Here is a 12,739-nt window from a genome sequence, read left to right as displayed (position 1 = left end):
TACGGAATTTACATGATTTTTTTCCATATTAGACAAATCAGATATTTCCCGTTCATGTGATGATATTAAAAATTTAACTATCTCCGAGGCGGGAAAAAATTTTCAAAATTATAATGGGTAGGACTGGGCTTGGAACCTCAAAATTAATATTAGCTTGCACCTGACTTGCGAATATCTTTTACAAATTATTAAGGGTTGAGCTGGGCTTGATAAACTTTTTTAAAATGATAAGATCATGGATGCTTCATAATATTGTGAGCTTTAACCTGGCATGACATCTATCGTTAAAAATGAATAAAAATCTCATTCCCCGTCATTTTTGACGGGCTTTCTACTAGTATTAATAATTTGAAATAAGAGCTATAATTGATATTGTGAAAAAATTAGATAGTTATTAAAGAAATTTTGCATAAAAAAATAATGTGCCAGGATAGACTTTTCGTAAAACTATAACGGGTTGGGCTTGACTTTTTGTAAAATCTTATGGGCAAGGCCAGGCAAATTTAAATATAATTATAACAAGTTGGCCTTGGTTGGGTGGGCAAATTTTCTTGTGCAAATAAAGGGCCAAATCTCGTTGATCTTTGCAGACCTCTAATAATTGGCCTTAATCCTTGATATTTTTTAAAAATTGGTTATTGGCTATAAATTTACTGTATTAAATAATGGCGTTTTAGGAAATTTATTTATTTTTGTCAAGATATTTTCACCACTTCTATTTCTTTAAAAGAAATCTTGACAAATTATATAGATCTAAACCAGCCATATTCGATTTATATATTGCAATTGTTAGGTTTATATTTGGGATTGGTGCATCTATTTTTAATGGTAAATTTAATATTATATGAATATTTAATTCCAATGATAATCTTATAAAACAATACTTATTGAAAAAACTATACATATATTTTTAGCTATAATTAACTCACAAATTAAAATCTTAGTACTTCGACACAGTGTTGTTAAAAGACTCATTTTGAGCCGATTTTTTAAAATGGCTAACTCAATATTGTAGCCAGAAAAATATTGCCTAAGCCTCGAGATTTCGGTTATATATGTTTAGACCTTTGTTCCCTCTTTGAGCAAAATCTTCAGGCTTGCATAATATTTTTCTGGATAAAATATTGAGTTAGCCGTTTTTAAAAATCGGCTCAAAATGAGCCGTTTAACAACACTACTTCGACACCATATCAAATATATGGATAAAAATAACACAGAATTCTATGAGTTACTACAATGTTTTCAGCAACATTAATAATAACTCTTCACAAAAATACGAGCAACATAATGAAAATAATAGCAATTTAAGCCAAAATGTTAACTATTACGATTACCTTTATAAAAGAAATGCCGATCATAATAACTAATTTATTTTTAAATTTTTGTAAAAAATTGAAACCGCTTGAAATTTATAATAACCATTTTAGAGAAACATATTTTTGCTTGTATCTTTTTTTTTGTAAAAAACATTAATAACTGGTGACTGTACATATGTAAAAAAATATAAGCTACTCTATGCATTATATTGCTTTTATTTAAAAATAATAAATTAAACAATAAAATCAGGATTGGATTGTAATAAATTTATGAATCTATTAGGTGTTTAACGTTCAAATTTGTGCACCACACATTACAATAATATACAATATAACATATGATAGCTACATTGGTCGAAAAAAAAAGACAGCTCATAATCCAAATATACATGAAAGTATTAAGACCTTGAAATTCTAAATTGTAAGCAAAAAATAACCAACCAACTTTCGTGATTAGCCAAAGTGTTATTAACAAGATAGGAAGTTTACCAAATGTTTTTAAGCTGAATTGTTCAAGCTCATTAAAAGATGGGGCTAATACAATGGGCAAAAAAATTAAAGGCCATAAGAAATATTGGGATGTTATAACTTTGTTAAATGTTACAAAAGTAAGTGTAATGATTAAAAGGCAACTAGCAAGTTTGTGTATATGATGTGAAACTATGATAGACAATTGATTACCATTAAATATTTCATATACATTAAATATTTTGAAAGGAATGTATAGGGATATGACAGTGACACTTAATTTATCTAGAGATAATAGTTGATATAATTTTATTAAATCTAATTGTGTTTCAAAATGGGATAAAATTGGAGTGCTAAGTGATAAATATGTGGGATAAAAATGCATTGAAAAATTATGCTTAAAATCTTTGCGATATATTAGATGATAAAGAAACGCCGAATTTATATAAGGTTGATGAAATATTTTATAAAAATAGAATGTTAAAATGGTAAATGTCAAGAATGCAGTTCCAAAAAATATAAAATGCTGATTATTAAAAATAAATTTAGGAAATTTTGAATTTCTCTGAAGCAGAAAGAAATAAAATGTTGGTATAAATAAAATAGGAAAAATTCTAAGGTGAATACACAAGCCATATAAAAAGCCTGCAATAAGCCAAGAATTTGGTTTATTTATTTCATGAAGTAAAAATGCAAATAAACAACAAATTAATGAATCAAAATTACCTCTTGTTGATATTGCAATGACCAAAGGATTATATAACCAAATATATTTAATAAGAAATAATAAAGTTGTACTAGAGTGAGCATGGAGTAAAATTGAGGATAATTTATTTATAAACAAAGCTGCTACTATATCTGAAGAAGCATAAATAAATTTACAAAGTCCACTTACAAAATATATATCAATTAAGGTTATATATGCAATCAATGGACTATATCTATAAGTTGGGTTTATAATATATAAATCTACAAATTTTGGTGATTTCAATGTATGAGATGCTTGCAAATAAACATCATAGTCAATATCAGTGTATTTTACGCGAAAATATTTATCTTGCAGCATAGAATATGTTATCAATATAACTCTAATCATATATGCCATAATAAATATAAAGCAATTCATCATATATGGTGTTATTTCTAATCCTCAATTGAATTAACAACTGGAAATGATAATTTGTCTAATAATTCATCTACTTCTTCCTGAAGTGATTCAACAATGTCAGAAGAAACAAAGATATGTGTATCATCTAAGTCCTTAATATTATATAATACAATTAAAACATTTTTAAAAAAAACTTGAATTATAAATTTTTTGCCCAATTTTGAAGTTTCATCGAGATAAATTAAAAACTGTTTCATAGTTGAATCACTTAAATACCTGTTTATAAAAATAATTTGCATAAAGTTTACCATTCAATCATGACTCCTTTTATCACATTTACCATGTTTATCACTAAAAAAATATATAGCCCCTTGACAGCTGTTAAATACTGACAACATTATGTCATGATGATACAAATATTAGAATCATAAAATTCATTAGAACCAATCATATTTTAAAAAATGACAATTTAGAAAACATAATGGAAAATACTAAATATTAGAGCGTTTTAATATCATAATATATTATAACTCTCTAACCCGGTATGTTCACACTAAATTATAGAATTAAACATAATAATTTAAAAAGTTAATCATAACTTCGTTCATTAATGTAACCTTTGCGATTGCGCCAATTTCTCTATAACATGTTTTGCAGGTGGCAGGGGTATCACCGGGCCCGTAGCCATGAATTTTCAGCTAGGGGGCCAACTGCTTAGTTGAGGGGGCCAGCTGCTTAGTGGGGGCCACTATTTTTTAAAAATAAAACAAATTAAGCATTCATAGAAATTTTTTGCCATTTTTATTAAAAATTTATTAATGTATTTGAATACAAAATAATACTATAATATGAATATACAAAACAATTATATAATGACGATTTTTTATTTTTAAATTTTAACATAAATTAATTAATGAATAAATTTTCTGTTATGTTTTTTTATAAGCCATCAATACGAAATTTGCTTACATTGATCTTTGATCGACTCTGTAGTGCTTGATCGACTCTCTTTGATGTAGAGAACGAGGCCTCGAAGCCGCTGATACCCCAATGATGATGGCTGCTTAGTAGAATTTATACACTTTTTTAAATGCATGATATTTTTTTATACATATTATTTAGGATATAACAATTATGTGTTTCTTTAACTTCTGCAGCTAATAATCTTTAGCTTTTTCATTTTATGATGTAACGTTCCTATATTTAAGTTTAATAATGATTCTAATGGGACCATTTTATCTGATATAAAATAATCAGGTTCAAAGGGGGACAATGTATTAAAACATGTTAGTAGATTATAATCATCTTGTTTAAATCTATCTAAAAAACGATCAACAGAGTAATCAATAATTTCATAATATATCCTAGTCCATTTCACAATCAAATTGTATTTTGGACTCGACTAAAAAATCTTGAAAGTTTATATTAGTTTTACCTAACATTGATAATTTTTGGGGATTATATTCTTCTAAAATTTTATCAGCCTTAATTCTAGTCAAATCAAAAGAATTATCGCTTCTTCTTTTTTTTTATTATATTGATTGTTGGATCAATACAAGATAGTAACGATTACGGTTAATTTGTCGTCTTACCAAAATTGTTGTTAATTCAGTATCCTTATTTATATTTAGATTTTTGTCAAGCCAAATTGTTATTGAATTTTAATAAGCGTTTGAGCTTTCAGGTTTAGCAATCCCTTATTTGCAACTAACGCATTTTTCCAATTTCTGAATCTCTTTTGTCAAAATTCATCATTTGGGCTACACAAGTATTTCCTACATAGAAAACAAAAAGCAGCGTCAGCTTCTACACTGTACTCCAACATGTCTCGACTTCTATACCATGATTTTAGAAATAATCTCAGCTTTCCATGGATATCTTGTTTTACGGAATTGATTTATTTGATTTGCTTTGGTTCATTCTGGCCAAGATCACCTGGGATTTAAATTGAACTTGAATTATTAGAGGATTTTTTTTACAATATATAGGTATTGCCAACCCTATAGAGATTAGTTTTTGCTCATATAAGTTAAGGTCAAATAATTCCTCACTAAGTAACAAAATATAATAGAAATTTATACTTACTATAAGCAGAATCAATTTCAGGAATTTCTGATGTTGTAATACTAGTAGATTGTAGGAGTTGTGACATAGGCATAGCCAGGGGGGGGGCAAAGAGAAATTCCAGTCCCCCCCCCCCCAGAAATTTATCACTTTTTGTGAATATCATTTTAAGTTAATAAAAAATATACCCCTTAGTCTTCCCTCTTCCCCCACTCCCTTACCTCTAAAAATGTATGCATATAACTTAAACAATAATTTGAAAGAAAGAATGTAAAAATTAATATTTTTTTATAAAAATATTCATCATACTATATACATTTTTGGAAAAAAGCATTTATATATTAAAAAAATATGAACCAAAATATTTTTTAAGAAATGGAATATAAGATAAGTCTTAAGACAAAAGTGAAATGTATTATAATTATTATTAATAAATCCATAAAATTACTAAATAATACAATATATAAAATATATAATTTTTTATAAAGTGAGTAATTTTAATTTATTTATCTTAATAAAAGTAAAATATAATTATAAAACTATTGATAAAATTAAATCATAAATTAAATAAAAAAAATTAAAAGACAATACAAAAAGTGGAATATTATATGTTGTAGATTTAGAGTATATCGAATTTTATCAATTATCATATGACAATCATGTAATTTTTTACTAATATAGCGAATAATATATCTTACAGAAAACTATAAAATATTGATAAGGAAGAAAATATCTTTTAAAAATATTGTGGGATAAATTATATGAAGATTTTTAATATTTTATTTAAAATAAATAGATGGCCTTAAATAATTGAATACTGTTGCTATATTTATTATCAAGAACATGATTAGTAAAATTTGTTAAAATATTAACTGTAATATATTCTCTAACTGTCAAATATGTATGTAAAAGTGGAATTTCACCTAGTATTTTGTAACTAATTCTATATAATAGAGGATTATCAACTATATATCTGCTTACTTTTTATAAAGAAATTTCTTATACTTGTTTGGAATAAATTATTACCGTGCTTTTATATTAATGTATATACAAGTAATTTATTATATTTTATATAAACTAATAAAAATATATTTCATATTTGTTCTAGGCTTATTTTTTTTTATTAAAATTAACCTCCTATCTTGTACAAATATTTTATGATTATATATAGAATAAGGTAACCCGGTCGAAGGCTGAACAAAAGCGGGCCGAAGGCCTGCCCTAAAGGGGTCTGGAAACGAAGCCACCATTTTTTAATTCCCCCCCCCTTAGGAAAATTTTGGCTACGCCTATGAGTTGTGATGTTACTTTTGTTGAACTTATAGGAATTAATAAAAGATTGTTTCTGTTTCTTCATATTTTTAAAAAATTTACAGCTGTTTTAAATAACTGTTTATATTATAATAATATTGTGATTGAACTATAATAAATAAAATAATTATCATTGATATAAGTACAATTTAATGATACCTAATAATTAAGCGCCTTATAATTGACCAAAACAATTTTATTTAATGGCCAATGAATAAATTGGATAGTGTGCCTGAATTAAGATTCCTTTATTTAAATTTAATATTGTTGATTTATATCATGATCATATATTTTTAAATGTTGATATTATATTTTGTTAAGAAAATTTATTATATCTTATAAAATATTTTTAAATTTTCTGTGACTTTAATTTTATAATAAAATGTATTCAATTCTTATACATTTTTAAATTTAGGTTATGCTTATGATTATGTAAGAAATACATATGTGAATATGTTAAAATAAGTAAATACTGATAGGAACACAGCAGAGTTGTTAAAGTAGCGCGCTAATTTTTTGGTAGCTATAGCGGCTATTATTTTTGTAATTATTTTATTTTTTAGCGCGCAAAACTGGTTTCAAATTTATTTCTTTAAAATGTTAAAAAAATATTTCCTCAAATCAATCCAGTAGCCAATGATAATATATCATTGCCAGTAGCTAAACCTCAAGAAACCACGTCATTGTTTAAAAAATATAATATGTGTAAATATTTCGTAAATGCATTTGATTAGTATATACATGACATCATGATTTATTCATTATTTGAAATATATATAGAAATAGAACTTAAAGAATACGATTTTTTTAAGTATGTAATTGTTAACAATAATTCCTATAAAATAAAGATGATAAATTAAAAAAATAATAGAACATAAAATATAGGGATTCAATTTGTTTCATAAACAAACACATATTTCGAACATTTATAATTTCATGGCAAACTAAATATAATATTTAAGAATTTAATAAAAGGTCACATTTCGATTTTAATAAATAAAAAAAAAATTTTTTTATTATTTTTTGGTCTATAAAAAGAAGAACTATTTAATATTCTCTGATGTAAAAAGAGTGTACAAATTTTTTAAAAAAATAATAATTTAAATTTCATAATAAATGATTTGTGATTATATAATTTCAAAGTAAAATAAAGATTTTATAATACATATAATTTTCAATCTATTTTCGAAGGTAAGAGTTTCTTAATAGTGTTGTTAACGGTCGATATGAGCTGATTTTTATAAACAATGATCATAAAACTTGAATAATTTTTTCGCCATAGCCACCACCTATTTTGACTAGGATTTTGTTGAATTCGTAATTTTTTGTAGTTGGATTCTAAAAAAAATATTTTAATAAAGCTTTGTGAAATGACAGTGTCCTAGATAGTGAAGGTCACATTCGGGAGCGGCCCAGACTAGACCGAACCACAGTTTTCAAATAAAAAACTGGTTTAGACAGTGGTAATTATTTTGTATTTTTCCTGATTTAATTCTTATTTTATCATTTTTATGTTAACAAAAATCAAAAATATTAATAATATATAAATATTTAATTTAAGTAAATTGTTTTTTTTTTAAAAAACTTTTTCGTTTTCATAGTATATTGCAAAATTAGGAAAAGGAATCCCTAACAATAAAGTAACTACTCTAGTAATAAAGCAAACTTAAATATTAATATAAGATAGATCCGGACAAAAATAATTTAAAACCCGGTCCGAACTGCTGTCCTCAAAAAAGACCGGTTCGGTCCCAGTTTAAGACAGATATTCGTTATTTATTTTTAAAACATAGTAACTTTTAACAATCTAAAAAAGCAAGATAAAATACAATATTTTTTTTTAAAAAAATATGTTAATTTCTGGCGTTGGGAAATAGGAATCATATTAATGAGTACGTTTTTTTTAATTTGAAAGATATGATTTCGCAGGCAAAAAAAAAGGTATTCCAATATGTGTAGAAAATCTATATTATTTAATTTAATTAAACATCCGGAAATTTGATATACTTATTTAAATATCTCTAATTACATTAAAAATATATTTTTCTTAATGTTAGTATGTCCATTATTAAATACTAGTGCTGTAAACGTTACTTCAAAAAAACGAAACGCGTTACTCGTTACGTTTGAAAAAAGGAAAGCGTTTCCGTTAATCGTTACCTTGTGAAAAAAGTAAAGGGTTACTTAAGATAATACTAAATATATATATAAAATTATAATTTATTTATTTATATATAAATTTTTCAGGTTAATGTTAAATACCACCAAGTCGATATATAACAGTTTTCTAAAACGACTAATTATTTTTCAAAGTGCAATAAAATCCATTTTTTAAATATATTAATTGATGAAATCTGATCACCTCAGATAGCAATCACTAATTGGATTCGGGAAAAAAATATGCTCCTTGCTGGATACTATCGGATTGGCAAGCTATGCTTTTATCGACTATCTACAGACGCTTACCGAAAATAACAATTGTTTTAAATATATGTTATTATAAACAAATGCGGCAGTATCTCGATTAGTGTTGTTAAACGGCTCGATTTCGCCATTTTTAAATTAAGATTTTAACCAAACTAATATTCAACTAGCCATGAGATTCCGTTGGTGGATTTCCAAACCTTTTCCCCAGGTTTGCGGAATATATATATATTTTTTTGGCTAAAATATTTACTTAGCCGTTTTTAAAAATTGAGCCGATACAAATTAATAATATCGTTAGTAGATTTCCAAACTTTTTCCGCCACCTAATAACAAATTTTCAGGTTTGTGGAAAATATATATATATTTTTTTTTGCTAAATTATTTCCTTAGCCGTTTTTAAAAATTGAGCCGATCCAAATTAATAATAAAAAAAATACAGATTGATTCAATACTGCCTTTGACAGTATTTAACACATTAATCGAATTTTTGCAACATTAAAATACATATAAAATTATAAATAATAAACTAAAAAATATCTATTATGCAAGAAAATTTTTTTTAAAAATAAATTATCTGATGGTGTAATGAGATTACATTTATCCTGCATATTTCTAATGATTTTTTTAGGATATAGAAGCTTTCCATAGCTATTCTCAATATTGTGGGAAATTTTTCCTACCAATTATTTGTACAAATTACAGGAACGCGACCCCAAAATTACCAAGAATAATGCTAATTAACTGGATAAAATTATGGTTTGATAGAAAGGTGTATATTTTAATATTTTATTATATTCCGCGATCTCTGCGGATTGGTTTTAATATTAGATGTAGCGAATATGTCGATACATAAGTCCCAGGCAAAGGGATGAGGGATATTAAATTTATTATTTTCCCATATATAATAAAACTAATGTTATAAAAAATAATATATTATAAGAATTATTTCTGTAATAATTCTTATTTATTTTTAACAAATGATTTTCAAAATTTTGCTCAGCCAAACAAGAATGTCATTGATCAATGAAGCTATCTCTGTGCTAAACAACGTGTTCAGCTGGTGCAGAGGATGGGAGGGCTATATAATATATGACCTGCAGGCCCGGCCCTAAGCCATAACTATGTACACCGGTCTGGCCATATTTTAATTTTTTTTAAAGTACCCGGGCCGGGTTGTATATTTTAAATCGCCATTAGCTTTAAAAATTAAATATAATATATTTTTTTTAAATTCGGACCGGGTCTGAAAATATAAAACTCGGCCGGGCCGGAAAAAATTATAGCCGGGCCATGCACATTGTACCTCTACAAGATTGCTATATATAATTTTTAACTGGGGGAATTTATTAAAATATTTAAGAAATGATCTATATTTTCACAAAAAAAACTTATTAGATTATCTACACAAGAATCTCCATTCAGATCCAAATCAATTATTTTATCTTGATCAGAATTTAACCTGAATTTATAAATTTGCTTATATATGTTTTTTCAGAGAGCTGCTGGACATTGAGGTTGAAATATTTGAATCATAGCTCAATCTACAAGGGCAAAGTTTAGATATCATGGCCTAAATTTCCTAATTTGGGTATAAAAAAATAATGTTTCATAGCGGCGATTAAATCATCTTAATCTAAAGAAATAAGTAACTATTGAAGGTATCTCTTTATAAAATAAATAAAAATATTAGAGAATATAGATTAAGGTATCTTAATTCAATATTAATAGATTAAAAGTCTTGATTATAAAATTCAACAACAAAAATGTAATAAATAAACTTTATTAATTAATCTGAATTAAAAACTCGGCTTAAGTTACTTATAAGATAAAAATTTTAAGTAACGAGTAACGCTCTGCATACCTTTTATTGCAGGAAACGCATTAGTTCCTTTTTTTCAAAAAATGTAACGAAGTTACTTTCATCGACGTTACTTTACAGCAGCACTTATAAATACCATTATTAAATAAATATGAATACATTATTTTAAAAAATTTTAAAATTACATATAAGGATTCAACATAAACTGTTCCTTTCCTCAGACTATCATTGCCGGATATATAAAATTTTATCCTCATATATTGATTGCCATCGGTCGTCCTATAAATTTCGTGGCTAAAAAATATATTTATATAATTTAAATTGTAATTAATTAGTTATCATATTGAATGCAATAATTAAAGATAAATATAACATTATTATGAAAAATTTAGTGTTGTCGGCTAGATTTTTCAAAATGGCTAATGCAATATTTTAGCCAAAAAATATTAAGCCTGAAGATTTTACTCATTGACAGCAGCAAGGTTTGTGTCTATTAACGAAATCTCTAAGCTCACACGTTATTTTTGACTAAAATATTACTGTTAGCCGTTTTTAAAAATCGTGCCATTTAACAACACTAGTGAAATTGTTTCCTATAAATACAGGAATTTTTAAGGCAGCAACAAAATCTTAATCTATAAAATTATGATTATAACGAGAGAGCAGTTTAGATTGTTAATTAAAAAAAAATTTAATTTTCAAATCTGAAATGAGTTTATAAATTAATAATTAAACTTAAAAGCAGGGTTTGAGAAAAACGTTTAAAAAATTTTTGAATTTATTTTTTTGAAGAACACAAGATTCTTGATTAAATTTTATCTAAAAATGCCAAAATATTTTTTAAAAAATTGTTTGTAATTAACACGCATAAAAAAATATTCAGCTGAAAATCAAAAAATTTAAGATTTTCAAACTCTGCTAAAAAATATTCATTAAAGGCATAAATTATGGTGGAATTTTAAACATAACAATAAATGAAGTAACGAATTTCATTTGTTGGATATTTCATTTCCTATAAAATAGGCTGCATTGTTACATGGCTGCTAACTCTATGAGTGTTGTTAAATGGCTTGATCATTTATGAGCAAAATCTTTAGGCTTGAGTAATATTTTTCTGAATAAATCAAGACATTTAACAACACTAATGTGTTTAAATTTTGAACCAGGCTCAAGTCTAAAAATAAATTAGGATTCTAGCCTTCTATAAAAATATATCTAAAATTTGGGAATGAAGATATGTGCAGGACTAGACTCTGGAAAGAATTGGCATCTAATTACAGTGTTTTATACAGGCATTTTTTGTCAATGATATAAATGTTAATTATTATCCAAGAATTCATGGTCCTACAAATTAAGTTTTCAAAGGTAGTTTGGGACATAACATATAAATATGATAAAACTTAATAAATCTCCTTCTACCCCTACCAGAGTCTTCTCCAAATGCTTTCAATGGTGAGCCTAACAAATCAGTAACCTTGAATATTAAGTCTAATGGTTATTATAATGATGTAAAAAATTAACTTGATTATTAGTTTTTATGATCTTGAATGCTTTAGAAAAAATAGATGTTGGTGTATTAGAAGAAAAAAGTTCCTTGCCTATAATATAAAATAAAAACCCTAAAATTAATGTCAATTTATATGTGTATATATTTATTTTAAAACCAGTCACACCAAATCCAACTAAAATAATTCCCAAATAAGAGATGTTTTTTGTTGTTTCTTTAACTATTAAAGTAACCAGTAAGATTATATGAATTTATTATCAACTTCTTTCTCCCATAAACTTTTGAGGTACTTGTGAACTCTTGTTTTCTACTATTTTTATTTGTCTCTCATTAAATATATTGGATGTAGATATAGTCGCATAAATGGTATGTTCTTTTAAAGAAGGCGAATGTTTTAAAATTTGCTTACAAACACTATATAAGTAAATGTTATTTTTGCTCATTTCAAATTTATTTTATTAAAACATATGATTTATTATGAATGTATGTTTAAAATAAAACTTTGATATATCATTATGTTTTATAAAGGTAATTTTATCCATTTTATTCCAGTTTTTTTTTTAAATTTCAATCTATTTTTATTTTTATCTTTAAATATAATTCAGGATTGATCTTTTCAACATAAAATCATATAAATAGTCTTTTTAGAACATGCGGAATTTGACAAATTTACTTTATTATTATTTATCAAAATTAGCGTATAAAATAAATTTACTAAA

The 12,739-nt window shown here is 25.6% G+C and overlaps 2 protein-coding genes across 2 annotated transcripts; both read right to left on the bottom strand.

The window, feature by feature from the left end:
• Positions 1–1,468: 1,468 nt before the first annotated feature.
• LOC135926406 (uncharacterized) lies at positions 1,469–2,924 on the bottom strand. The gene has a single exon (XM_065462273.1). It carries the CDS (start codon positions 2,911–2,913, stop codon positions 1,585–1,587), a length of 1,329 nt encoding a protein of 442 aa, XP_065318345.1. The 5' UTR covers positions 2,914–2,924; the 3' UTR covers positions 1,469–1,584.
• Positions 2,925–7,518: 4,594 nt separating this feature from the next.
• On the bottom strand, positions 7,519–12,463 carry LOC135926667 (mitochondrial import inner membrane translocase subunit Tim21-like). Its single transcript, XM_065462596.1, has 6 exons — positions 12,283–12,463; positions 12,178–12,240; positions 12,035–12,132; positions 11,914–11,987; positions 10,699–10,807; positions 7,519–7,605 (listed from the first exon to the last, which is right to left on the bottom strand). Exons 1-6 carry the CDS (start codon positions 12,461–12,463, stop codon positions 7,519–7,521), a joined length of 612 nt encoding a protein of 203 aa, XP_065318668.1.
• Positions 12,464–12,739: the final 276 nt, after the last annotated feature.

Source organism: Gordionus sp. m RMFG-2023, chromosome 3 (assembly GCF_954871325.1).
Source record: "Gordionus sp. m RMFG-2023 chromosome 3, tfGorSpeb1-WG-v2, whole genome shotgun sequence".
NCBI lineage: Eukaryota > Metazoa > Nematomorpha > Gordioida > Chordodea > Parachordodidae > Gordionus > Gordionus sp. m RMFG-2023.
This window is presented reverse-complemented; position numbering and strand designations above follow the sequence as displayed.